The 27,957-nt window shown below is 45.4% G+C and overlaps 2 protein-coding genes across 14 annotated transcripts in view; one reads left to right on the top strand and one right to left on the bottom strand.

Moving 5' to 3' along the window:
- Nucleotides 1–193: 193 nt before the first annotated feature.
- MFSD10 (major facilitator superfamily domain containing 10) lies at nucleotides 194–23,602 on the top strand. Of its 3 annotated transcripts, XM_084518246.1 has the most exons (14): nucleotides 194–341; nucleotides 2,478–2,667; nucleotides 4,307–4,403; nucleotides 6,745–6,848; nucleotides 7,807–7,965; nucleotides 9,727–9,915; nucleotides 14,131–14,239; nucleotides 15,231–15,342; nucleotides 16,654–16,762; nucleotides 18,473–18,563; nucleotides 20,165–20,212; nucleotides 21,341–21,430; nucleotides 22,752–22,864; nucleotides 22,940–23,161. In XM_084518246.1, the coding sequence occupies exons 2-13, from the start codon at nucleotides 2,497–2,499 to the stop codon at nucleotides 22,856–22,858; spliced, it is 1,386 nt and encodes a 461-aa protein (XP_084374372.1). In that variant the 5' UTR covers nucleotides 194–341; nucleotides 2,478–2,496; the 3' UTR covers nucleotides 22,859–22,864; nucleotides 22,940–23,161. The 3 variants fall into 3 exon arrangements, with proteins under 3 accessions (XP_084374372.1, XP_084374371.1, XP_084374373.1); XM_084518245.1 differs by having other exon boundaries at nucleotides 22,752–23,602; XM_084518247.1 differs by lacking the exon at nucleotides 194–341 and adding an exon at nucleotides 547–711 and having other exon boundaries at nucleotides 22,752–23,602.
- Nucleotides 23,286–27,957, bottom strand: part of ADD1 (adducin 1) — a 61,062-nt gene continuing 56,390 nt past the window's right edge. For 10 of the 11 annotated variants that reach the window (XM_084518236.1, XM_084518230.1, XM_084518231.1 and 7 more), the window contains one exon: nucleotides 23,286–26,543. In XM_084518236.1, coding sequence (XP_084374362.1) covers nucleotides 26,513–26,543 — 31 coding nt within the window. In that variant the 3' untranslated portion in view covers nucleotides 23,286–26,512. The remainder of the gene's footprint in view (nucleotides 26,544–27,957) is intronic. The other variant, XM_084518238.1, reaches the window with a different exon arrangement.

Raw genomic sequence — 27,957 nt, 5'->3', positions numbered from 1 at the left:
GGCTGTCTTTAATTACTCTGCGTCTCTCAAAGAGCCTCTCGAAGCGCTGCTCCTCAGCACCACCGCGGCCGGGCGATGCCGGCAGGCGGGCAGTCCCCTCGCCTCCCCTCAGCGCCGCGAGGGAGGGAGATGACGGCGGCCCCGCGGGCTCGCCTCAGCGGGGCGGCGGGAGGCGGGCGGCCGGGGGCGGGCTCCCTCCTCGGCGGCACCCGCTGCGGGGCCTCGGGAGCGGCTCCATCCCCTGCCGGAAGAGGAAGGGAGCCGGGGAGAGCCCGGCGGGAGCCGCAGCCCCGCAGCATCCCCAGGGGACGGCTCCGGGAGGGCTCCCCCCGTGAGGAGCGGTAGGTGGCCCGGCGCCGGGCGGGCCCCGCAGTGGTACGGGAGGGGAGGAGGAGGGCGGGGGGCGGGCAGAGCCCGAAACGGCTTCGCCTCAGCGGGGTGCGGGTCCCAGGGGCTCCGCTGAGGAGAAGGAGGGGAGGGACGGCGGCTCCTCGCCCTCCGCCGCCGCGGCCCTGCCCGGCCTCCCCCCTCTCTCTCTCTCGCAGGCCCCTCTTTCCTCCCTGATCTGAGATTTGATTTGATTTTTTCGTTTCCTGGTTGAAAATCCGGCTCTTAACCCGGTTCAGGACTGCGTTAAGGAGCCAGAGAAGCCTTCCCAAGGCTTAAGCGGGTGAAGCCAGACCCGGGCAATCTCAGAAGGAGGAAGCAGGGGTAAGAAAACACCAGAAGGATGAAGCTCGCCCTGCTGCTGGAGCCCACATCCCTGCTTGCAGGGCCGAGAGGCGCAGCGATGCCGGGCATCAGCACAGGGCCAGGGCAGGAACCAGCAGACACAGGCCCGGAGTCACTGAGAGGCAGAGCCGAGGGGTCAGGGACACTTCATGTCCAAAGGAACAACTTCCCCAAACCCCAAAACTTCTCCCCCGCCACTTAAAACCTCGTCCCACAGGACTCAGATGCCATGGTGGAGGTGAAGCGTTTTGTTTTTGCTGACAGGGTGCCAGGGTCTATAAAGTGTTTCGTGGTTTCCTGCCTAACTAAAAAATACGGAGAGGTTTGAACAACAAAACCGGTGGAGCACAAAGGCAGAAACGTGTAGTGCTTTGGAATGTTGCATAAGGGAAACTGTGACCACATTGCCAGACCTGGAGCTAGCTGAAAGGTCAGTGCTAGCAGCGAGAGGTTCAAGCCACACGCTAGCTGAAACAGCAGCGAGAGGGAGGTGTAAAGGATGTTGCCCTGCGTAAGTAATCCTGAAATAAAGTTTACCTTGGTACAAAAGCCAAATTGTGAGAGAAACAGGATAGAAACTTCCACGATGAACCCATCCCGTAATGCGTGGCCAGGTAGACCCAGGGCCAGAGACTTTTTGTCTAAACAAATAGCTGCTGTGGGCTCCAGATACTCTTATATCCTTTGGGTAAACAAAAAATGCTAAATATTTGTAGTGGGGAGGACATGCCATTTCAAATAAAAGGCTCCTCAGCATAACCAAACCCTTCTGTTCTCTGGCAGATTTAAAAGCATAATGCCAACAGCTTAATAAATGGGTTGCAGGTGGCCCCCTTCCATGGTTACCTCATCGTGTTTGAACTTTCATGCTGCTTCAGCACAAGTAAACTGAATCCACAAGTAGAGAAATGTCATGAAAATATTTATAGCTTGGCAAAACAAAGCAGTTTATAGCTTAGCATAACAAAGTGTTATGGTCTTCAGTTAGAGTGGTATGATTTTACATGCACAGTGCCTTGTATGCGTAATATGGTATGTCATACCTCGTACAGAATTTATATTAAAAAAAAATAGTTTTCAGTCCTGATTTATTAAAGTCAATGAATATTTTGGTATTGAATGACTTTCAGTTGGATGAAATTCGGTTTCCATTTTTACTCTTAGTGTAATAAATGTTCAGGGATTTTTGCAGTGGAAAGGATTTCATTGTTTTATGGCTGAGAAAATGTTTTACAAACCTGAAGCTTGCAGATTCATGGTTTGTGTTTTGCTCCTTGTTTTTAATATCTGTTGAAATGGAAGTTTTGCAGAATGTCGACTGACTTCTGTATACGTTGAAAGTATAAATAATCCCCTAGTTACCTGAACGGGGATAATCAAAACGAGTGCCTTTTCTTATCTGTTTTACTGTAATACTGGATTGAACATTTTGGGAAAGTATTCTTGCATGTTAACAAACTTTAAATGCTTCTTTGTTCTATGCTTTATTTGGGATGCCCTGTAATAGAGTTTGTAATCTGATTGCCCTCATTTCTGCTTTTTTATGAGAGCAAACTTGGTGTTGAGCTAAGAACCCAGAACAGAGAGTTGAGCCCTCTTCCCTTTGAAAATGAGGTAACTTAATAAAGCCACAGCTTACGTTTATTGCTGTGAGGTCTGCAGGAAGTGAGAAGAATCAGCAAGATACCCTTATGAAAGGCCTGCAAAATTCCTCCTGCTAACTGGCTATAAACGTCATTTTTTAGAATCAAAGCACTTGTGAGCATGGCTATGAGAGAGGGAGAAACCAGCAGCAGCTCCGTCAACGACAAGCTGGAGCAGAACAGCAATCGTGTTATTGCAATCGTCTTCCTGGCACTGTTCATCGACTTGTTGGGATTCGCTCTCATCTTGCCGCTGTTCCCTTCCATCCTCGATTACTACAGCCGGACCCAGGTACGTCACAGAGGAGGCCAGCCTGCTGGAACTGCTAGCTATGAGATATTTAGTGGAGGGAGGAAGAAAACTCCCTTGTCTCGGGTAAACTCAAATAATTGTAGGCAGAATAATAACATCTAGTCCATTTAAACTGTTTGAAGAGTGATTTTTTAATACTTTTTTTTTTTTTTTTTGGTCAACTTGTATAAGATTCCTCCCTCTTGCTATTTCATTAAAGTGAGGGATTTGTTCTGGGGGAAAATTCAGTTATTTCCTAGGGGCTGTTCCTTGTACTTACCTTCTGCTGGCCCTGTCTCTTCCTTTTCATTTGATCATTTGTTGCAGTCGCCTTCGTCTCCAAAAGATGCTTTCATGTATCATGCGTGTGTTGCTTTGTGAAGAGGAGGTTTAGTTCTGAAACTGGGATACAGGAGATCTGACTGAAGTAAAATATGCATTTGTATCTAGCTGATAACTTGGAGTCCCCCAGTCTTGATAAACAAAGACACTGATGCCTAAATGCATTTTGTGCTCTAAATGGAAATTGTGTGCAAAATCTCTCCCTTATCATCTGACTGCTGAGGGCAGTGGTACCAGCAAAAAATCCCTAAGGCGGTTTTTATAATTCATTCACCAGAGATAGCTAAGGGTTGGGTTTGTTGGACAGGCTGCAGGGGTGAGTTGACAAGGATCTCCTGAAGTTCAGCAAGGAGAGGTGCAAAGTCCTGCACCTGGGGAGGAACAACCCCAGGAACCAGCATGTGCTGGGGCCACTGGGAACAAAGTGGAGCACAGGAGCTTCCCTCTGCCCCTCAGGAAGCCCTTCTGTGCTGTGCAGGTGATGGAGCCCTGGCACAGGCTGCACAGAGAGGTTGTGGGGTTTCCCTCCTTGGAAATCCTGTCTGCTCCCACCCCCAGCACCAGGTTCACCAGGTTTCAACTTCATTCTTAGCAGGGAGGTGGCTGCTGCTCTGGGAACTTGGGGCAGAAGATCACGGTGGTTCCCAGCCGTGCAGCTGCTCCCAGTTGCCATTCTCAGGTGTTACCAGACAAGAAGAAGTTGTCAGGGGAGAATTATTTTTTCAGCCCAGACCTCTAAGTCAGAACCCTTTTCCAGCCCGCCTCCAACTGCAGCTGTAGGTTTTGTGTTTTCTCCTACCGTGTCTCCAACCCTAACCATGGACTCTGACCTCCGGAATATTTTACTTCCAACGTATTTCCTATCATCAGGATTTTCACCCTATTTTTTAGGGCCCCCTTCTTTTCAAGTCCCCCTCCTTTTCTCTGGAGCTATTCTTTTTCTTACCACTTCTTCTTTTCTGGACCTACAGACCCCTGGCTTTCCCAGCCTAAATTATCTATACACAGAGGGATAGAGTGTCTCCCCGGTTGCTTTATTAATTGAAGGATACGGGACATGCCGCTGTTGTTTAGTCTTGGTTTTAGCAAGTAGCATGCCTGATAGTTTTAGGAAGTTGTAGTCCAGACATCCACCCACCCAAACACATACGCTCATTTACCTGTTGCTGTTAGCATTCATAATTTAAGCTATTTTTAGCCTTACTGGTCAATCAGGAAATATTGGGGGGAAATGTCTTTGAAAATAAAGCAGAGCATCTTTCCTCCTGCTTCTATTTCCCATCCCTCTGTTTTGCAGGATGGACTCTACTTGTCGTTGCAACGTGGCGTGGACTGGTTTGCGGAGATGGTCGGGATGCCTCCCGGGCGTAAATACAACAGTGTCTTGTTTGGAGGTATGGAATTTAAACAGCTGAAACAAAACCTGCATTGCTTTCGAGTCATTTGCAATGTTGTGAGGAATGATGAGGAGATTGACAAAAAATAAAAAACATACAGAGAGCATAAGAGGTTTTCTACTCTCCATTCTCTGAGGTTTTCAGCCTCTGACGAGACGAAACCCTGAATGTTTTCTGGTCTGACCTCAGAGTTGACCCTGTGAGCAGGAGGTTGGAGTAGGTGCCTTCCAGGGGTCCATTTTAACCTGAATTATCCTAATTTGTGCTTCAGAAATGCAGGCCTGCTGCTCCTTGTTGTCAGACTGCCAGCTGAGGGTCAGGAGCCTGCTGTGCTCTTCCCTGCCCAGTCCCAAAAATTCTTTTCCCCTCACAATTGATCTGCACGTGACTGGAGACCAGTCAGTAGGGAACACTGGAATTAGGAGCTCCTGAGTTCAATTCCCACCTCCCCCTGGGCAGCTAGAGTGCAGCACTGCCTCTAAATCTCATTAGTCCTATTAAATGCAGTAGGGCTGCTGACTTGTAGGGTCAAGAAGCATTTGCTGGCACTAGAACACCCTGGTGTGGGTGAGCTCCTGTAGGAGCAGTGCCAGAAATCCAGTGCTCGTTTTCAGTCAGATTACTGGCTTTGAATGGTAGGAAATAGTTTTTTTAAACCCTTTTGCACTTTTTTAATCCCTTAAATCACTTTGTCTCCTCTAGGACCTGGCTCTAAGGCTCCTCCTTGCTCCTCACAGCCTCAGACTTTGTTCAAACAAGGGGCAGGGAGCTCCCAGTCATGTCCAACTCGTTGCCTTTCCTTTTTCTTGCTGTGGCCTGGAAGCACTGTATCGCTTGGTTTGTCTCAGTTGTTTTCAAGGGGAAGGAGAAATCTCCCTGCTCCTTCCGGAGGGACCCACCTGACCTTTTGCTCTTCAAAGAAAATATAACGTGTAACTGGGAACATGCAAATAAACTGGCTTGGGAAAGAAGCTGGTGTCCCTTGCTGCTTTCTCTCTTGGAGAAAAGTGTTTAGGAGCAGTACAGAGCAATGATGGGATGGTCACTAATTACCTGACATCCACAGGCAGCGAGGATGTAGACGAGGTGGCTGCATTGACTTGGCATCTGCCACATTTAACTCCATCTCTTCTGCTGGCTTTGATGACAGCTCCTCTTAGTGATCCACCTAATTTTCTATACCAGCAGAACACTTTTCCTTTTATCTAGGTTAGCTTTCTGCCAGGTTGAGTGGAGCTAAGTCATTGGAGAGCTGTCCAAGACTGCAGGAGCCTGGGAGGATGGACAAACCAACTTACCTGTAGTCAACTGCTGTCGCAGCCCATCTTTGCTGGTTGCACCTTAAATGGTTATAGTGGAAAGGTTCATTACACTTGTAATGTTAAACAGAGGCCAATGCAGGATATTTTCTGCTGTCCTTCATTGTTGCTCAGACTGCCACCTGTGCAGGGCAGAAACCTGCCCTGAGGACACCAATGTTTAACTGGACCAGCTTTTGGGGGCTTTTGAGCTATCATAAGGAACTTTTGCCCATAAGGTGTTTGGCATCAATATTCTGCCTCCCTTAAAGTCGTTGGGAGCAGTACTTGTGGTGTCTCTCTCCTCAGCCTTTTTTAGCTTTGATAACTGAATGATCTGAGACGTATAACCCAGTTTTTCCTTTGGAGCAAAAACTGTGACAGCAAGACATTTTTCTGCCTGCTTGTTGAGAGTGTAGTGCAAATTAATGAGCGTGTGAAGCTGGAGATGGCAAGAGAAAAGAGGAATTAAACATCACAGAAGCTGGAGGCAGATTTCAAAAGACTCTTGGAGCCTGTTGGAATCACTCCTACCTCTTAGCGCGCCTCACTAACAGCAGTGCTTGTGTCCTTCTTTCCATGATAAGAAGGAAAGAAAAGCTAATTATATTTGACAGAATCAGGTTCGAACAATCAAAAAATTCTTAAAAGAACTGTGACTGTTCCAGGCTGTATTACCTCTGCTTTAGGAACAGAAAACATTTGCAGATTCTCCAGTGTTTCCCAAACTGACTCCATGCCATTATAACCAGCGAGTTTCAAACAGCTTCTCACCAGTGAAGTAACCAGCAACCCATCCACCTTATCCCTTTTGCTTAGGCCTGTCTGTGCCATTGCCTCCTCGGTCAATTAACCATGGAAGATCATTGTTCTGAGGGTGGCTTGGTTTCAGGGACATGCTGTTCTTTATCACTGTTATTTTACATTTGTGCGTTTTTAACAGACCAAACAGAGTGGTAGGTCTGGAACAGGTTGGCTTTGTATTTAAGATGAAAGCAGCAAATGTAATGATATCTCTGTATGTTTTGTGTTTTTTTCAGGTCTGATTGGCTCAATGTTTTCCATCCTGCAGTTTTTCTCCTCTCCCCTCACCGGTGCTGTGTCAGACTGCTGGGGCAGAAGGCCTGTCATCTTGCTGACAGTGGTATGTCTTGTGCTGCGTTCAGTCACGTCACCTCACTGCACAGTTAAAGGCCTTGTGCTTGGCACAAAGGGTTGGGAAATGACTGTTCCAGGTCTGATGGTTGTGGCCTTCTTCTTGCCAAATCACTGGGCTACACTTCCAAAATCGAGTGCTCAAGCTGAGGTTCCATAACTGTACACGGAAGGCACCAAAATGACTGTCTGGGATTTTCCAAAGCCTCTCACCCCTGCGTATCAGAGTCTGACTTCAGATGCACAGTTCACAAATGACGGATTTAATCCCTCTGAATTTTAGTTCCCCGAGTGCCTGATGATTGCTGATTGCTTCATGACCTATTTCACAGAGCCTGGCATTTGTTGGTTAGACGTTGCTATGTAGCAGTGAAAGAAAGGTGCATTTATTATAAAAATGAACTTTCCCCAAGAAGTTTTCTCTGTTGCTAGTCAGAGTTTGGGGTTATAATTACAGAAGCAGTGGAAGTATGGTAGAACTTGGCAGTGAATGATGTACAAAGCCTGCTATTCTGTTGGGCTGTGGAAAGTGAACTAAATATATGTGTGCTTATGATTGATTATGGAATTAAAGGACTAGAAGTGTGAATTCTTATTTTGAACTCAAAATTCTGTTGGAAACAAATGGAGCAGGATGTAAAAAAATGGTTTAGTGCCCAGGGCTGATTTATCTCCCTTTGAGCTTTTCTTACGCTTTTTATTTTATTAGTAGTCTCACTACTTCATTTATAGGAAATTCTTATGGATTTGGATCTACTTTTTTTTTTTTTATTATTTCACTGTTCAGGACATAGCACAGTATCAGTATATTCAGGCATTTCTGTTGCATAGTTTCTGGAGCAGCTGTTGAAGAATGGAAAAAGAAAATCAAATGTTTAGCAGCGAAATGAGCAGAAATAAGAAAAACTTTCCTGCCCCTTATAAAGAACCCTTTCTTTCTTCTGCAGATGGGTTTGATGGCATCGTACGCACTGTGGGCTGCCTCTAGGTCCTTCGGCGTTTTTCTCCTCTCCAGGATCATAGGTGGAATCAGCAAAGGGAACGTCAGCCTCTCCACAGCTGTAATTGCTGACTTGCACTCTCCAAAAGCACGGAGCAAGGGCATGGTGAGTTATACCTGTGGGGCAGATGTTTGGGTTTATTGGCTAACTTTTAATTGATTTCAGGTGCTCTGAGTATATTCCTTAGCAGCGTGTTCATTGATCAAAAACACGACCTTCCATACTGCCTTGCTTTTGAGAATGTGCCAGATGGCTTTGCTGGTAAGCTCTCACGCTACTTGTCGGTGGCTTTCACCTCCAAGTGAAATGCAGATGTCCTAGAGGTTGAAAAGCTACCTGCCTAAGTGGTAAACCCGTCCCTCCTGCTGCTAACTTTAATCCTGCTTATACTAGCTGAGGAACTGAAAGGTCTTTTATCTCAGAATGGCCCAGTTTTGGTAACTGGAGCTCGCTTATAGGACAACCCGCTTTTCTCACCTTTCCAAGCCGTGGCAGCGCAGCAGCAGTGCCCAGCATGGCCCTGCCTGCCTTGGATGATGCAGTGCCTTCAGGACCTGAGCTCAGCAGGTGATGGATGTGGCTTTGGCTGACTGAGCAGCAAGTGGGCTGAACAGCTGCCCTTGCCTCTTCCAAAAGGCAGCGGACCAGATGGAAACACCCTGCAGGCTGAGCTTTGCCTGTGGATTGCCAGTTAGATCTTTTATCTTAAAAAAGCCTCGGGGGCCCAAACTTCTATTAGCAGCGTTATAAACCATCATGTGGGGCAGCCGCGTCTTGGGAGGGGATTTCACAGTGATAGCTAATGAATTTTCCAAACAATTTATTACAATCCTGGTGAGAGAAAATATATATCTGGAGGAGGATAGCCATACAGCACTAGGAAATAAAATGGGTCACCGCTTATTTTTAGGGCTTGAGAGCAAGTCGCTTGGGCTCACATCCACACGGCTTAACTCCCTCATCTTTTCTGAAGCAGAGTGGGCATGTTCATTCTGCTTTCTGGGAAGAGTCCTCACTGATGCTGTTCCCAAAGTGTGCTGGGCATTATCTGAGGGAATGCTGCTTGGGCAGGCTGAAACAGGGCTGGAGGTAGGGGTGAGTCAGCACACCTGCGTGTGCCCAGGCCTCTTAGTTTAGTACAGGTAAAGGCAAATAGACTGAAAAGCAGGAGGATTGTGTTCTGGGATGGCATGGTTTGGGGTCCTGCCTCTGTGTGTATGTCTTTGAATGTTTCTTAATGAAAATGAGCCAAATCTGCATTGTTGTGTTGTTAAGCAACCAAACTGAGACAAACTATTCAAATCCATGTTCTCTCTGTTAAACTCCCATCTCCTCTGTGCAGGTTCTACCTCTTTTCCTGTGTGCTGGTTTCACAGCAAGTTAATAAATCCTCTTTAGTAGCTATACTAGATTCAGGTTGTTCTGGGAAGCCTCTCAGCCTGTTTGCTCTATCAGAAATATAATCCTTAATACTGAAATTACCAAAGCAATTCAGAAGCTGTAGACATCACGCTACAAAAGTTTATTCTATGGCTGCTGGATCTGCTGGCTGAACAATCCCTGAGGTGAGAGTTGTTGTTCCCCTTCCCAACTTCCTTTCACTCATCATCATACAAGGAATGGTGTCCCTCAGATACCCTTTCACCACGTTGCAGTTTGTCACTGCTGCTTTGCTGGCTAGGCAGAAAATGAAATGGGATATTTGGAAATAACAGGTTCTTCACACTCAGTGCTCTTTGGTTACATTCTGTGTGTGTCTGCATTTCTTTAAGGCACATGCCAGGGAATCCAAACTGGTTTAAACTGAGCTACCTGAACAAACTGGTGTCTAAAACTACGTGTCGATGTGCATTTGTGTCGTTGCAGGCAATGATTGGTGTTGCCTTCTCCCTTGGTTTTACCCTGGGTCCCATGATTGGAGCTTACCTAGCCATGGAGCCAGAGAAAGGAGAAGTCTTCTATCGTCATTCGGCATTGTTAGCACTCACATTTGCTGTGGCTGATTTAATTTTCATCTTCTTCCTGCTTCCGGAGACGCTTCCCAAAGAAAAACGGGTAAATGAGCTCTCAATTCGAAGGTCTGGCTTCCTTGCAAGAACAGGATTTGACAGCTGTTGAAATACTGGAAGTATTGAAGAAGGGGCTGAGCCAGTATCTCATGAATTTAGCTCATTCTTGGGATCAGGTTTTCATGCTATTCAGGCTGATATCAAGGTGGTTGTATGATGGCCCCACCTCCTAGCCCAGCATAACATGAGACCTGTTTATAGGTGGCATGCTGATGAATTGCTGCCTTTGGTGTTGTGTGAATTTTCCAAAAACTAATGGCAACCTTGGAGGGAGAGGGTGAATTTTCAGTTATTTCCAGTTACCCAGTATACATCAGGTTATTTTTTTAACTGCTATTTTGTCTATGCTTGGTTATTTTGAACACCGAAGTAGCAATGACTCTTAGATCTGTGAAAGACAGCACAGCTCAGAGAGAAAATGTCTACAAGTGCTAAAACCCAGTAACTGCTAGAATCTGTGGGGCAGAACGTGTATTAGCATCATGATTTAATACTGTGTGATCAGACATTGTTCAAGATATTTCTATCTGATAACAAGTCTCTTGGAAGACTGGTGGTGTGGGAGAGCCTGAATTCAGTCCTAGGTATCTGGAGGAAACACTCAATTTCAGGTTTTCAGCTGGATTGGATCTTTCTTGTCGTCTCTTGCCTCTAAGCAGCTCTCAGATGTTGAATCATGCTCGGTCTCTGGACAGCTAAACCTAGCTGACACGGAGAAATGCTGTTCAGGAAACTTGTCTGCGCCGCTCCTGCCCGGGCAAAGCTTCAGACCTTCCTTGAGTGTTTCCCAGCAGGGTGTGTCAGATGTGGAATTGGTTGCTTGTGTGTATTCCCAAACACTACAGCTTTATTATTATTTTTTTACAGCTCTGGTATGTCTCATCTGTTCCTCTTTCCTATTTGGCTGCTTCTAAGCATTCCTGATAAAATCCTGTCCCTGGTTAGAGCTGCACTCTGGGGTGACGGCAACGTGTTTATGAAAGGAAGTGCTGCAGGGTGAATCTGTGTTCTGAAAACAATTCCACCTTCGCTGTGGAGGGATAAATGGCTTCGGGGCCTTCCTGTACAATCCCTGACCAGTACCCTCCCCCTCTCATTATCCTCTTGGGAGTTCTGATAAGCTAATCTGTGCTCGTCATCGTGACTGAACTGTGATAAGAAACTGGGTGCTCTCTCCCTGCTCTGGGGGACTCTGCCTCCCTGCAGCAGTAGGTGTTGCATGAGGCAGATTTATAGGTGCCTCTTGAGGTCATGTTAAGCACACAAGTTGTTTAATTGCTGATGAGATGGTGATTTTTCCAGCTTTGGATCTTATGATTGGGATCAGCATCAGTGCGTTTGTGCCGTTTCCTTCCAGCTGCCTTTGGGTAGTGGACCCGTGCAGTTCATGTGGTCGAGGGTATTTGCAACTGTTCTTGTTAGGCTGCTTTGCTTGGTTTTGGGGTAATCCCTCCAACTTGGAGTGGAAGAGGAGCAGTTTCCCTGGCCGCCTGATAACTGGGTAAGGGCAGGTGTGCTGGCAGCCTCTCTGGCTCCTGGCTGGGCTGAGCTGGAGCAGGGGCTGCTGCACTATCGTGGTGGAAAGTGTTGGAAGGACGTAACTGTGAGAAGGGGAAATGGTAACGATAACTGGTAGGAAGGTGTGTCAGCGGGATCAGACATCTGGTTCTTTGAAATATGCTGTGTTCTCATGATATTCCTGTTTCTCTATCTGTCTTCCTTTTCTCTGGAGAGCCATAGAATATCCCGAGTTGGAAGGGACCCACAGGGATCACTGAGTCCAAGAGACTCAAGAGAAGAGCAACTATTTCATTCGTTTATGTTGGAATTGACTTGTAGAAAAGAGAAGGTGAAGGAGGTCAGGGGGAGCAAGGATGAGTTTTCATCCAAAGATAACAGAGTTTTTGCTACCATTTTTCCCCTTTTTTCAACTCTTCCCTGCGTTTTTCAGGTGAAGAGTGACGGAAACGTTTTACCTTTCACCTGTCAGAGACACTGGTCTTACGTGAGTTGCCCAAACAGCTCCTGTTGTGACCTGCTTGGTAGCAGGGAGGAATAAAAGTGTGTCTAGAAGAGTCTGTCCCCTTTAAGAGCTTTTGAGTTAATTTTTAGCTGAGCTTGCTATGATCAAGGCTGACTTGCTGAAGGAAGGGTCTTACAACTTCATTCTCTGGTGTCTGATTTGAGTGCTGGTGCTGGAGCTTGAAAGGCCCAGGCTGCATTCCTGGTTTGGACAGACTCTGGGACTTCAAGGCTTGTTACTTAGTGTCTCTGCATTAGAGGAAAACAGGAAACAGACACTGTGAGAAATGTCTGATGTTCGAGGTGCTTTGGGTGATTATGAAGTGAAATAGAGCAATTTTTTAAAAATAAGTCATAAGCGTGAAGATTAAACACAAAGCATTGTAGATTTTGAACCTGAAGAGGATCTGAACTCCACATAGCTGGTGACATTCCCTGAAATGGGCAGTGTGTGCTTGCTGCTTGGGGGTGGTGAAATGCTTTCATCAGGTCTAATACAGTTTTTTCATCAATCAGTGGGTGAAGTCATTTCTAGATCATTGCTTCTAGGGCAAAGGCAGGAGAAGATTAAAAGAAATATATATATTTACATATAAATAAAATCAACCTTGTAAATATATATATTTCTATATAAATAAAATCAGCCTTATAGTACAAAAGCAGCTTGGCACCCTGTCTGACATGAATAATAACTCAAAACAGCTACAAACTGCAGATTTTTTATTACTGGCAGACATTCTTGAAGAGAGTTGCTTGTTACCAGTTTCTGTGTGCTGCACTGCAAACACCATCATGCCAATAAATGCAGGAACTGAGGACTGCTATGAGCCAGCTTCAGGAAATCCTCTTACAGACCTCATAAGAGCACGAGGAAACTTCTTCTTGGGAGTGTCTTTTTACCCTCTGTAATACATGCAGTGGAAGGGGAAACAGCCCAGTTTGTTTTACGTGGATCAGCAGCCTTACGGCTATGTAAAACAGCCTGGTATATTGATCTGACTGATGGTGGGAGACCAACGGACTCCAGAGCTGGGCTGTTGGATGCTCAGAAGACTGTCAAAACAAGCCAGGTGGTGTTAGTACCATTTTAAAGGGTGATTTGTTTACACACTTTTTTAAACCCAGTCCATACGTATCCTCAAGGCACATGCTGAAGTTCTGCTGGTAATTTACCCTTTAATCTCAGCATCAAAGGGGGCAGCAGCTTCCTCCTTCCCCAGCTGGGATGAAGAGGAAGCTCATCAGATGAAGCCTGTGCAGTGTTTTGAGGGGATTAAATGCTAAATGTGATTACTTAGGATTCTTGAGTCCCTCTTATATCTTCCTGTGACTGTCCTGCAAAGTGGCAGCCTAAATTCTCCTACTTTGAAAGGAAACGTTTCCTTAAGAATTTACACAGTGTGTATGTATATTTATATATATATTTGCTTTTCATATTTTAGAAGAAGAATAATAAAGTTTAAAACATTTTCCGTACATCTGTAGGGAATTAAAGCATCTCCTAAGCTCCTGGTGATGAAGAGCAGGGATGGTGTCACTAGATGCATAATTAGGTTGAGATGTGTGGAGTAGGAGGACCAGAAGTGCTACAAAATAAATTTTCCCCTTAAAAAAGCCACACAACGTGGGCGTGTAGAATCTCTAGAAATCTCTCTAAGGAATCTCTCTAGAAATGGTATTTTCTGTTGCTTCCCCAGGAGGTGTCACTGGCTGGCTAAAAGAACCAGCAGTACCACTCCAGGCTGTCACCTGCTGTGCTGCTGCACCTACTGCTCTCAGCCCTGTAGCGCACAAATCCCCAGCTTTCCACGAGGCTGCAGGCAGCTGTGCCATTATTTACCCAGTAAATGTTCATTGACAGGCAGGGTGATGCAAAAAGGGAGCCAAACCGAGCCACCTTCAGTCTGTGCAGAACGAGCTGCTTCTGCCTTTTAAGCAACCCAGGAAGGAGTCTGTTTTCAGTGAAAACTGCTATCAGTGCTCTACCTTCTAGTTACAGTGTTGGAACTAATTCAGGAGGTCTGGGATGTTATCGGGGGTTGCTCAGACCCCAAAGCCAGTTGTCTTGTTTCATCTCAGGTAATGTTTGTAGGTATTGAAGCACTTCTGACTGTTGCTGTCATTTTCCTGCAGTAGTAATTACATCAGTTTTTAAAAATAAACCTCTTTCTGTCATCAGGTCTCCTCTGTGACATCTGGATTTCAGGCAGCCGTTGACTTGCTCAGTCCTCTGGCTTTATTTCAGTTCTCTGCAGTCACGCGAGGAAAGGAATCCCCTTCAGAGAAGAGTAAGTGTTAACTTGCTTTCTGTATTACATTATGTATCTTCTTGTATCTGGGGATGGTTTCTAAGTGCAGACTTTAGTCACACCCATTTGGAAGCAGTACTCTAACTCTTTAAAATCCACCCTATTAATTTATGAACTTATGCTGACCCTCGTATTCCCAGAAAAAGAGGTTTTAGAGATTAGTCTTTTGAGGATTTCTGACTTGCTACTCGCTCATTCTTCAGGCACTGGCTGCAGTTTGGGTAGGCTGCAGGAAGTGAAGTGATTTAAAAACACAGCTCGAGGCATAAGTAAGGGACGTGTTAATATGCGGATCCAAGCTGCAGAACAAGAAATTTTAGACTGGGCTTTTATTTCTTGTTTCAGGATTTGGAGATGTAGGGTTTGAGCACTTCACTACATTAAATTATTTAAGGCATAGAAAATAAATCAACATTTGCCGGGTCCACCAACTAATCATCCGTGCTGTTGCATCAGGAAAGGAGCCCCCTTAGGAGAAAACACGTTAAACACTGCATTCACAGAAAAACAAGTAAGACTATCTATCAAAGACCACAGATGGCTTAGAAGGGATGCTGTGCTTTAGCCAGTGTAGTCCTGAAAGAACCATTCCAAGGTATTAAACTGAATACAGGAGCTGATTAAAAATAAGTAAGGAAATCAGAGGGTACGAATATGAGGGACAGGGACTGGACTGGATGAGGGAGAGCAGAGACACAGGGAGAGATCAGTCTTCTGGGCTCTTCTCTCACCAGAGGGAAGGTAATGAGCAGAATCCATTTCATGGCATGTCTTGTATGGGTATTTAAAATGAGCATCTGAGGAAAGACCTTTTCCCTGTACAGTTATTTTATGTCCACTACAACTATTGCTATCATGTAACTGTTGCTGTTATATTTTAAAGCAGTGCTTGAAAACCACCACCATATTTCTCTCTTCCCCCACTCCCCTCACCTCCCTGTTTGTTTTTTGTGGTGTTTTGTTCGTTTAGATCTTCAGAATCTGAAAATGCTGGGCGTGGTGTATTTCCTGTACCTCTTCCTGTTTTCTGGTTTGGAGTATACACTGAGTTTTCTTACTCACCAGAGATTCCAGTTCAGCAGGTACAGTGCGCTTAAAAGACACGTCATGTATTTCATCTAGGCTGTTTTCCAAAAGCTTAATTTAAGGTCTTTTATTTTCAAGAAAGAGGCTTGAAGACTATTACTAACATCAGTTGGTAAGAGTCAAAAAAAAAAAACAGCCGTTGCATTCATTTATGATTGGGCTTTGTGGGAAGAATTTAAGAAAACATAGGCACACCGCTTATCACCCTGGGAGATACTCATTGAATGCACCCCTTCTAAGACCTAAAGAAAATCAATACACAAGATTAAACTAAAGCTTCTGAAATATCTGTAGCTGGGCTAGTTGTATTGATTGACTAGCATAAAATCTTTTCTCTTCTTCCCCAGAAGAGTTTTACACTATCAGGACAAATCTCGGGGCTCAAAAAAAATAAAAATAAAAAGAATGATTGAGGGATAGCCATGTGATGGCACTGCGTACAATGTACAGTCATTACATCTGAGAGTTTGACTTCCTCTAGTCAACCACTAGAGCAGAAAGAACAGAATCCACTAAAAGAAGCTCAGCTTGAAATACTTTTCCTGCCAGCTCATAGGAAGATTCCCAGCCAGGAACATGATCTTGTAGCTCGATTCCGTATGTGTGTCCTTTCCTTTCAGTGACTCTCAGGATTTTGTCTCATCTCTGCATTTCTGTCTTTCATTACAGTTTGTGGCTTAACTAATGTGTGTGCAACAAGGAAAGGTCTTCTAGTGCAGTAAGGCTGCTTCTGCAAGGTCCTTTCAGGATAGCCACACAGTGAGATACTCAACTTTATGCCAACAGTACAGGCTGTGTGACAAACATGCTTGTTACAGAGGTGAGAACTTCTAGCTGAGAACATCCACATAGTCCAGCAGATAAGAGAGGAGAAAGGGACACTTGAAGAAATATTTCAGGGTGGAAGGAGAGTGCAAGCTTCCCAGTGCAGGGCCTCACCACCGTGCCTGTGCCCATTCCTCAGAAACCAACAGCTCCTGCACGTAGGGCAGAGATTTGCCATGGCACGAGGTAACGTGTGGGCTCTTCGTGGGCCACCCTAGTAACAACTCAGCTACATCGCAGCAGTCTAGAGACCTCTGCAGTATTTGCCAGCAGCTGTCCTGTCTCTAAGTAATGGGTTCATCTTCTTTCTGTTTGCCTGTCGTGGAAATTAATGTCTGCGTATTAAGAGCTTGTGCTGCTCGCGTGAGCATCTAAAGGCATTCTCTGTCTTGCTCAGGAAAGGGTCTACGCTGGACCCGTGCATCTGATGGTGGAATGCTCTGTGCATGACTTTGTAACCTGTGTTTCTGCCTCCCTTACAGCATGCAGCAGGGCAAGATGTTTTTCTTTATTGGAATAACAATGGCTGTGATCCAGGGAGGTTATGCTCGCCGAATCAAGCCAGGAAATGAAATCAAAGCTGTAAAAAGGGTAAAATATATATATATATATATTTTTTTTTTATTTCCCCCCATAAATCTGATACATTAATCTTCAGTCTAAAGAGCAACAAACAGTGGTTGGAGGCTATAGCTGTACTTGTCGGATCAAAAGAAAATTCTGTCTGTCTCATTTCAGTGGTGGGCAGGGGGAAACAGAAATCTTCCTCTAGTCTACAACGTTGTGGTCTTCCATATTACAACAGCATGTACCAATACACAGGCAGAAGTTTCTCTGACAGAAGCGTGCATCTGTTTGCAGTGTTTGCCTCTTTCATCTTAGAGATGGTGATACTGCACTGAGATGACAGGGAACAGCTCATGCAGCTTATACTAAGGCTGTGGGACAAGTAGATGTGTTTTGTCACTTGCGTTTGTGTGTGGAGCTAAGGACAGCAGGTTTCCAGCGTTTCTGAACTTCTGTTGCTGCTTGGTAACGTCTGCTTGGACAGCTAAAGCCTCCATCCATTTATTATGCATTACTCTGAGGCCAGTGTGATTTCAACAGTGGCAAATCGCACTGCAGCCCGGTGAACTGACTTGGTTTTTCTCAAAAGTTATTTCTGCTAGGGAAATCATCCCCACCCTGCTCCCGGGCAGGCAAAAGCTAACAATGTGTTTGTTGTGTCACAGGGGAAGCATTTCCCTAAGAAAACTCATGCTGCTGCACTGGTGCTGCTCTGTCCTCTGCACCAACTTCCTCCACGTTCTCTGCACTGCAGATTATGCAAACTGTGGCTCACCCTGCAAATTTCTGTATTTTTTCCTCTTTCCTGCACAGGGAAGTGTAGTTACTGTGAAATACTCAGTTAGTTTAACTGGCCAGTTGCTTCTTGTAAACACCCACGTGCTCCCTGCTGAAACCTGCAGGCCCCTGGGCACGCTTTCTGCAGATGCATGTGGCTTGGGTGGCTTTTGTGGGAATTCCTCCTTTGGCTGCGGTGATTCTGGTGCTTTGTTTATGGATCTGGATCGTATGGCAAATGTGGCTTCTCTTAGCACAGCGGTTACGGTGTCTCATTAATCACTGAGTTTTCAAAATGAGGCATTTTGTGGGAGTGGAATTAAAACCCTGCAGCAGGGTCTTAACTGATCAGTTTTCACAGAAAAAAAATGTGTATGAGGGAGAGATCACAGGGGAGCTGAAATCCAGGCCCTTTGAATAGAGGAATAACCTTTTCTTTTTCTGTTTTCCTAGTGAATTCCCACATTTTTTGTTCTTGGCTCCAAAAACTCCAGAGGGTTTGACACAACCCTTGGAATCAGCCAGTGCTGCTGCAAAAAAAACTAAAGGAGCTGTAGCGCACAGGCTTTTTGATCTTGTGCTAGCTCACAAGATAAAGAGATGAAACTAAATTTCTGGACAGTTCAGCACAGAATGAGGCAGAAAAGAAAGCAGATCATGTGAGAGAACTGCGAAAACATTGTTTTCCTCAACTGGGAGATGAGCTGGGAGGCTACAGCCTGTGTTATAGGTGACTCCAGTGCGTATGTGGTCTGCAGTCATGTGGCACGGAGAGAACAGAGAAGTGAATTGTGTTTATGCGTGGCCATCCGGATGAGTTTGCAATGTCTGCTTGGGAGGGAAGGACGCGCTGGTTTAAGTGTAATTCTGTCGGGGAAAAGACCTGGCAGGACACCTGGAGTGAGGCTTTAACAAGCACGGCTTAAATGTAACTGTGTGACTCATTCATTTTTGCAGGCTATTATGCTGCTGATTCCAGCGTTCCTGTTAATTGGATGGGCTGCAAATGTGACCCTGCTGAGCGTTGGACTGCTGCTGTACTCCTTTGGTGAGCCAAACTGCCCTGAATTCTAAGCACACGTAATTTTTCTTCGCGTATTTATTAATTAATTAAGAAAGACACACTTCTGTTTCAAGGTGTTAGCAGCAGAAGTTGATGTTTCTCTTTATACAGCCTGGGAGGAATAGTGGCTGTTGCTTCCTCGTGTTGTTTGTATCCAAGGAAGTTGCCGTGGTGACATTAGGAAGCATCCCCAGTGCTCGTTGTCCCATCTCACTACAGAGCTCGTGTTTTGTTTTTTTTTTTTTTTTTCCCCCATCACCAGACCTTAGAAGCAAAATATTCACTGAATAGCTTGTGTCAGGAAAAGAAGAGAGCATTTCTTTGTGTTTCAAAGGTGGCTGCGTTATTTCTTAGGCAACAGGCTGCCGAGAGCTGCACCATGTTACGGTGAGGGCTGGTGCAAGATTCAGGCTGAGCAAGGGCGAGGGCAGGTCGGCCTTGTCCTGAACATCGTGGCTCGGGAATGTGCGGGCTGGACGCTGCCCTGCTCTCCTGCATTGCAGGCTCCTAGGCCAGGGAGGGAGATAAACTCCCTGTAGCTTTTGCTGAGTGCAGATGGTTTTCAAAGATGCATAACTGCTTACATAAACAGTGTTCTGACAACTTAAGCCATTATTCTGGGAAACAATTATGAATGAACTTGGATTCATCAGCGATGGAGCCATACCAAAGTGTCCATCTGAGAAAAGATTTCAGATATCCCCAACGCTGCTATTGTTGAGAAGCTTCAACTGAGGCTAATTATGAAAGGAGACTTCTCTTTTGCATGATGCAGACTGATTTCAGAGTAAACTCCCAGCCACAAAACGCATCTGTTTAGTAGCTTGCTTGCCTAGGACCAGCCGTGTGGTGGACAGGTTTCAAACTCTAGATCTTACTAGATCTGGCTCTTCCCTAGCTAAGCCATCCTGAGAGGTCTCTCAGGAGAGACCTCTTTTCCCACCCTCTCCCTCCCCCTGCCCAAGAAATTAGGATGCCTGCAGTTAAGGCAACAAATCCATCATTCCTGCTCTCCAATCGTTTTTCCCTTCCCAGAAAAGATTCTGCTTTGCATGCTGAAAGCACTTCCCTCTTGGCGGAAAAGGTCCCTGTTGCAGTAAGAGGGCAGCAATTGCTGAACAGCTCTTGGCTTTTTTCTTTAAAAAACGTTGTAGCCTCTTGCTGGACTTAACGGTCTTACTGCTCAAGCTGCCTCTTTCATTTGTGAGTAAAGCCTTGTGCATGGGGACAGCGTGGTTCTGTGTACGGCAGCTCACAGGCTGGGGGAAATGTGAGCGATTCCCTTCCCCTTCCTCTGCAAAGCTGCCCTGAGCTGATCTGCCCTACCCACCCCTCTCCCAGTGGAGAGGAGCAGCAGTAATGGGAAACACCTGCTCAGAGCACATGGCTCTTCATGCAGGTTGGCTTCGGGGGGGTGTTTCTGTTATTGGACTGGATTAAAGTGTATGATTCATCGTTGGTGCAGTGCCCCAGAGCTCATCATACTTCTCTGCAGCAGTAATGAGTTCAGGCCACGTGTTTTTCGCGATTGCTCCTTTAGCTGAACTCTGCTGGTCACTGACAGTCTCTTTTGTGTGTTTTTCCAGCTGCTGCCATTGTTATCCCATGTTTGTCTGCGGTGGTATCAGGCTATGGTGAGTGTCCTTGCTTGGAGGGGCAGCCCCTGGGCACGTAAGTGACTTTGTATGCACTTGGCTCGAACGCAGGAGTGACCTCAGGTTCAGTGATGCATCAAGAGGAACAGCTGGGTCCTGGGGTGGCCTCAGGTCTGCGTGCTGGACTGGGCACTGTGGCTGCGGCTTGTCTGAAATGCCTCCTTCACTAAAATCAAAGAAAGCCAGATGGGACTGCTGGGGGTGGGAAGACAATATTCCGACCCTGAGAACTTCCAAAACATCCCCCACTGAAGTACAGGAAAGTCCAGACCTGACAGTACCTGGCTCTGAAAACTGTCAGCTCTGTGTACTAAGTCCTTTCAGAGTAAGCAGGAGCAGTTTGACAGCCCAGTCAAACTCTGCCCGGTGAGCACACTACTTTTGCAGATTTTTGCTGGTTTGTTCCAATGTGCTGGGTCAACCTGAAGCAACCACGATGGTGGTCATGATTAAGAGGATCAAGAATAGGAGGTAAAAAATGAGGCTCCTGGGCAAAGAGCACAAACGCCACTGAGGAAGGAAGAGCCTGGGCCTCTGAAGGAGACAGCAGCCATCTGCCAGCAGTGAAATCATTTCTTCCCGATTCCTTGGAAAAGAGCTGGATGTGGTGCTGGTTGCTACAGAACCCTGTACGGCAGATGATGCTGAGTTGCCACCTGCAGAAGCCAGCTCCTTCTTTAGCTTTGGTTCATTACCAAGGCTGCCAGCACTACAGTGCCTGCTGAGGGAAAAAAGCAGGGCTTTCCTTTTAACCAGGACTTTCATGGGGCTCTTACTTAAACTTGCATCCATGCACCTGTATTTTACAGCAGAAAAAAAAACTACTACTTTAAAATTTAGGGAAGCAGATTTAGCTCTTTTATACAAGGTAAGGTTTTAGCCTTTTTCTGTTTTTTTTTTTTTTTTTTTTTTGTCTTCAAGAATGTTTAATAACACAGTCACATTTACCTTGTTGTGGGAGAAAAAAAAATAGAGCTTGGGCAGTGACTGTGAAGTTGGAAGTTCCAAAAGAACCAGCTCCAGGAGCCCCAGTGCCTGCCCTTCAGGCTGTCCCTGCCTCAGGCAGAACTACGATGCAGCCTGGTGATTGACTCTCTGCCTTCACAGGTTCTGCCGGCCAAAAAGGAAGAGTGATGGGGATCCTGAGGAGCCTGGGGGCTCTGGCCAGGGCCCTGGGCCCGATCCTGTCAGCCACAGGTGAGCGGGGCCCTTCTGCCTTCCTGCCTTTGCCAAGGTCCCTCGGGGAGCCTACAGCCTGGGGGGGGTGGGAGGAGGGGAGGAGATCAGGAAGGGAAACCCCAGCCCCCAGCTCAGAGCCCTAAAACAGTCCTCACAGAAGGAGATGGCCCTAAGAGCTGCACGGAAAGGGCCAGGGCAAGGCAAGGCCCCTCTTAGCCTCAACAGGAGCCTGGTGGATGAACTGAAAGGTTTGTATGAGCAGAGATGCCAAAGGTGGTGCCTGATTCTTTAGGCAGCTCAGCAGCATCAAACTAACCCATCCCAGTACATGGCTACACAGGCAGAGAAGCACCCCAGCAGGCAGTGGGAGCCAGCAGCTGACCAGCAGTTCTTACCCTTTCTGGGCTTATTTTCAGCCTTTTTGGCAAGAAACCCATACCTGCTGCGCAGGGCCACCTCAGTGCCAGGGCTGGCTCTGGGAAAACAAGTCAGTGAGAGCAAGGGCTGCTTTGCTCTAACAGCTCACGAAGCTGTACCCCCATGGTGTACGAATTAGGCAGGGCGAGTCAATAATCTGCAATACAAAAAAAAAGAATTCTGCTGCATTAAAAGCAACCCCTAAACCAGGTTAAAGCAGCCCCACAAGGCCGATGCTGCTGGTGCTCGGGGCGGTGACCATGCTGTGCCCAGTGGCCCTCAGGGGAAGCAGCTGTGCAGTGCACCAGAGCCTGAACTCTGAGCGACCCTAACTCTGAGCACAGCCAGCACCCCTTCCCTCACTGCACCCAAAGGCCAAACTGGCTCACGCTGGCACAAACACCTGCCCCGTGCCTCAGCACAGGTACTGTGTGCAGGGAACTTCTAGGAAGGAAAAAACTAGCTTTGGACTTTACAGCAAAACCAAAATGGCAGAACAGCTCCAGCGTGCAGCACTTGTAGTGCCCTTGGTGCCCCCCAGCATTAGATTTCCCTGCGTTTTGTATGAATGGCCACGGAGAAAGTGCTGGGGCAACGAGTGAGAGTTTCCAAGCAACTAAAGTGGAATACGTGAATAGGAACTTCCCCGGTTTCTATACTGGCAGGAATGAACATACCCCATGTAAAACAACCACCTTTAACATGCTGTTCCCTTGGAAGAGAACTATTACCAGCAGTGCTATTAGCCACCTCCTGCTTGTAACATGTGCAAGATTATACAGTAAAAATTCAGTGATTTTAGCTGTACCAACACCCATGTTCTCCCTTTGTATCAGTAAGTTGTTGAGAACAGGAGCTATAAATGCCTGCTCACTTATATGCAAGGAAAACTGCTAAAAACCTGAATTTGTTTCTTTTTCAGTCTACTGGCTGGCAGGGGCAGAGGTTTGCTTCACTGTCTGTGGAGCTTTCTTCCTCATCCCCTTCATTTTACTTGGTTCTATAAAACAGCAGACAAAGGAGGAGTAGACAAAGGTAGGAAGTAACCACGGCACTGTCACCAGCTTCTAAGAACCACCACATGACCTGATTCTTGCTACCTGCCTCCAGCAGCCAAACGGGAAGATCTTCTGGAAGGCCAGATGCAAAGACGCAGCAACAGCAGACTTCAGATTTCTTGCAGCCTCCACAGGGAATTCTGTTGGCTGTGGCCTCCCAGCTGGCTTGGCTAGTTCTGCAAACAGAAAAGAAAAAAAAAATAGAAAACCAAGAACACGCAGCTCAGTAAAGTATTCAAATCATGGGCAAGCTGAGAGCAGCAGTACAGCAGCACCATGCTGCACAGCACAGCCCAAAGTTACAGCCAGCACCCAGTGCTGTTAACTCCCCCCCTGCAGCACTGCTCTTTGCTCATCTGCTTTGGTCAGGAGCACAAACCAGAGCAACTCCACTGCCCAAAGGTGCCACAAAAAGGAGTTCTGCCTGGTTTTCACTAGCAGACAAGAGCTGTCTAAGGGGGAGTTTCTATACACATCATGAGATCTGCACAAGTTCTCAGTGGACCTCATAAAACTGCATCAACTGCCTTAAAGCCCGACAATCAAACCCAAACCAAGCAGCACACTACAGGCTTCCTGAGCCTGACTGGTACTTTGGCACAGGTGGACTGTTTTTAATATATGACTGAGATGTTTTGTACTTCTAATACTGTACGGTATGTTTTGGATGACCAACCACTGTCCTTTTGCAATACAAATAAACCGTTACGTTGTACACACGTGGTCACTACTTCATCTGAGCCAAACATCGCTGCTGCTACTTGCCTGAGCAAGATTGGAGGCTGGAGTTTCACAACAGGAGTCAAAAACCTCCCCGAGGAGCTGACTGCTGCCAACAGGGTGCAAGCTTCCCCCAGGCAGGGCTGCGGAGGCCTCTCAGCAGAAGGGGCGGGAGGGGTGGTAGGGAAGAACCTCACCACCTTCCCCAAGGAAGATCTTCATGTTAAACCTGGTTGTTGCTTCTTTTTGGTGTCCCTCCTGCTTATTGCTCAGGTGGAATGGCTAGGAAGGAACCCCTAAAGGAGTAAATCTAAGCATTTTTCTGAGAATTTCTGAGAATACATGAAATCAGTCATTAGTCAACATACTAATCTTTAACAGAAAACGGAGCTAATTGAAAATTGTAGAATAAAACTAGAAAACAGAAGGGGAAGAGACTTTTTTTTTTTTTTTTAAAGAGTTTTATTTGTGAGTAGAACTTAATGATACAAGAAAAAGAAAAGTACAGGACTTTATTTTGCCCCAAAGTGTGTAACCATACCATACATGACTACATTTCATATTGTAATACAAAGAATTAAAAGAACAAACTACAAAATTAGAAATTAAAAGTCATTGCATATGTGGTCAAGATAAATGGAGGGACTCCATTCATGAACTGAAACATAGAGCAATTAGTAATTTAATTACGACCCTGCAATAAAACACAATTTAGCAAAATAAGTATTGTATGCTTCCTAGTGTACAGAGGACATACAAGGTTAAAGTACAAGCTCAAAGCCATTAGTGCCATGCAGTCCTGACTAAACAGTACTGTTCAGGGGGCTCGCGCACAGTGATTCCTGCTCCCACCCTACCTCTCCCCATCCCAGAACAGGTGACGTTACACTTCTCGTGGTGCTCGACGCTACCTCCAAACCTCTTCCCTCACTCGAAGCCTTACAGCTCTGCCTTTTCAGCTGTTTTCCCTCCGCTGTCTGAAACCAGTCCAAGGCATCAGCACGCCTCAGGCCTAATGTAGGCCTTTCTAATCCAAAGCTGCACCCAGCTGCTGAACCCACCTCTCACTCGATGCTTCTACTGCATGAATTAATTGTAAGGCATTAATTTCCTGCTATTTTACTGATCGCAATGGTTAATAATACATTATCCTACAAGGTAACATCCACATTCTGTTACTGACCCTCACTGCACATCAAAGCATCTCCCTCTCCCACACACCAAGGAGTTTTCAGTGGTTTCTGCTGTCACAACCAGAAATGCTAATACTGGAAACCGGACACGATTCACAGCCTGCCCCACCTGGGGCTGGGGTAAGTTACGTACGGTTCCTGGAGAATTCTCGCAAGCTTTACCTATCAGATTTGGAAACTACTTTTACGATTAGTGATAGACAGAAGCATGGCAATAACTGGAAAATAGGTAATTCAGTAGTGAAAGTGATTTTCTTTACCATGCTACATAGTAAACAAACATTTATAGCAAACATCTGTGAAAATACATCATTAAGAAGGTTAGCTGGGATTTCTGTACTTTACTGCTGGCAACAACAACAAAAACAAAGAAATGCCAGTGTGTTGTTCTTTTTTAAAGTGAAAATAATATCAAAAAGGGTTCAATAGTGTAACACATTTACAATTTTATAATGGTAAGGGATAAACACAAAAGGCCGCAAATAGGGTTTATATGCAACAGGTTTGCATGTGCACCCGATGTATTTTTAAGCAGGTGCAATAAACCTGTGCTAAGGCCTAAAATACAGCTGCCCGGGCTTCACATCACCAGCTGGAAAGCTTCTGACAGAGTCACTTTAACCTTTTCTAACAGCCCAATTGCCATATGACCGATTCCTAGGGAGGCAAGACTGAAAGACAGATTTCCCCCACGCTGTACTCACTGGAAGGCTGGGATCCTTCAACGCACATGAGCGGAACGCGTCAGTTATTTCAGTCCTCCTAGACAAAGATGATTTCAAGTGCCAGACGTAAAATAAAGTGAAACACACCTTCATTTCGTTACAATAGTCAGAAGAGGGGAGGAAGAGAGGAGGAATGGATAGTCTCAAAGCTTTACTAGAACATGATCTGTAATCACAAGATCGCAGAAGCTTACGTGTCAGTTCAAGACATCCCCTTTAAAACACCACTGCAAAAGCATCCTCTCTAGAAGTCAACATTTAAGAAGAAATTTACTTGGGACTCTGAGCAGAATATTGAAAGGGAAAGCTCCTTGTGGTAAGCAATTTGTGTTGCATTTTTAATTGTGAAAACTTATTCTCCTGTAAAGCGGTGTGGGCTTTAAAGTATAAATAGTGATTCAATGACTTCTGCGTGTAAATCATTGGTCTTTCATTAGAAAGTAGGGATCAGATCTGCGGTAGCTGCTGAAAACACAGGATTAGCACCTTTTCAGATGTTAATTTCTGGTTATAACCTTAAACAATCAAGCCATAACTCGAGGGGCTGGTTGGATTACTTGTTGCATTCATTTACATAATAAGACAAAACACTCAGTACAATCTGGTACATTCTAGTGGTTAATGAATTTTAAAATATGACAGTGTTTCTGCAGTGTGTTTGGCCTTTAGGAGTCACTCTTCTTTTTACTCTTCTTCAGGAAGGAAGGAGTGCGAAACTTCTTTTTCTTTTTTGATGGGGACTTTCCTGGAGATTCATCACTACCTGCATCAGCTGCTGTCCCCTCCTCAGCTGTCGGTGTTACCGGCTCTTCAGCAGGTTGAGACTGGGGTTCCTTATTTTCCACTGCAGGTGATTCCGTTTGGCTTTTGGGCACTTCTTCATCACATCTCCCTTCCTCCTTTCCTAAGGGAGGGAAGCTGAGTGCTTCTGAAGGCTCGTCAGGGGTGAGATCTGGGAGGGTTTGCTTGAAAGTTGCAGCATCACTGTCATCTTTGTAAGTCTGGTCCTGCTGTGTCTCTAATGGACGGACAGATAATGACCCAGTTAGTTCACTCGTGTCCCTCGGGCAGGGAGAGCCAAGCAAGTCAATGGTAAGTGCACTCTATAAAAGAAACTAAAATATTTACTTTGCATAAAAGCCTTTGTAATAGGTCTATCCTTCTTCAGCTTTCAGCACAGAGATAGAAAGAAGATATTCAAAAGTTTTGTTTGTTTTTGGGATTCTTACCACAGAAGAGATAAAGCTCGATTCCATTCTGTGGGTGTAAGCCAGAGAGACAGTAACTGTTTAGATTTCTCTCATGTTTCGTGTGTAACATTTGCAGGCAACATGAGATTTTAGTATAGTAAGCAGGAATTAAACCTACAGTTTTCATTGGCATTGAAGAGAGCACCATAATACTCAGAATCTTGATTAATTTTTCAGTTTTACCCCAGCAAGTTTAAAAGAAAGTGCTGATTTGTAGCTGATATATGCAAATCCATTAATTTCTAAACCGTTGGCTTGCCAATTTTTAATTGCAAAACATGGATTTCCAATGTTCTTGCATGAGGTCTAACACACGTGGTTTCTGAATATCATTTCCTATCACAAAGGCTTCGCTTATTTTGCAAGATATATGAATAAATATTACAGATTCTTATAAGTAAAATCCATGTAGTTTATCAAATTAAATAAGCTCAGCAGGTTATGCAATACAGCAAGTCTCACCCCAGAAAAATGGACCATCAAAAATTCAGTGCTAACTTCATGTCCAAAGGTGAATTTTACCACTACTCTCAAATTGTAACACCTTCCTCATTCACCGCTATGCTTTAGAGATGTTCTGTTTAAAGCTCTTTTGTGCATACATACACAACAACGATCACTTTTCAAGTTCCCTGCATTTTTCAACACTTCACTGAAACTGAGAAGTTATCTCCTTAGCTGTGTCAAATACATCTCCACTGTTACATAAGGAGGAATTTAGCACAAAATCCAGGCCATACTCATTGTTAGACACCAAAGAAAGGCATCTATGTTTTCCCCTTTTAAGTCTTTTTTTTTTTTTCCTCCAAAACCCTGACAGGTTTCACAAGAACTTACAGAAAGTACTAGATGCTTCCCAATTTTTCTTATGGAAAGGACAGTGACTTTATTTCTGCCAGCTGGGACTTACTATCCTGTAATATCTCTTACAGGGCTGTTATGTTGGTTTCCTACCAGGTATTCACATTTTGCCTAGAGCACCACAAACATCTAATATGTTAAATAAACAAAACACGCTAGTATTCAGTTCCAAACACACAGAATGCACAAGTTAGAAGTTTTAAAGTTATAAAGCGGGCAGGATTTAAAACAGAGTAAAAGAGAAAGCAATTATGTACATTAAGAGCTGCCTCCTGAAGCTCTAGACTAACCAGTACAAGTGTGCATAATACATATACACAC

This window comes from Aythya ferina (genome assembly GCF_964211825.1).
Source record: "Aythya ferina genome assembly, chromosome: 4".
NCBI classification, from domain to species: Eukaryota; Metazoa; Chordata; class Aves; order Anseriformes; family Anatidae; genus Aythya; species Aythya ferina.
Note: the sequence above shows the minus strand (reverse complement) of the source record. Positions and strands in the feature narration are given on the sequence as shown.

Excerpts from the sequence above, each read along its gene's own strand:
- MFSD10 (XM_084518245.1), top strand. The coding sequence starts at position 2,497 with ATGGCTATGAGAGAGGGAGAAACCAGCAGCAGCTCCGTCAACGACAAG. Across the intron at positions 2,668-4,306 it reads ATTACTACAGCCGGACCCAG|GATGGACTCTACTTGTCGTT; the intron begins GTACGTCACAGA and ends TCTGTTTTGCAG. Across the intron at positions 15,343-16,653 it reads CAGAGATTCCAGTTCAGCAG|CATGCAGCAGGGCAAGATGT; the intron begins GTACAGTGCGCT and ends CCTCCCTTACAG.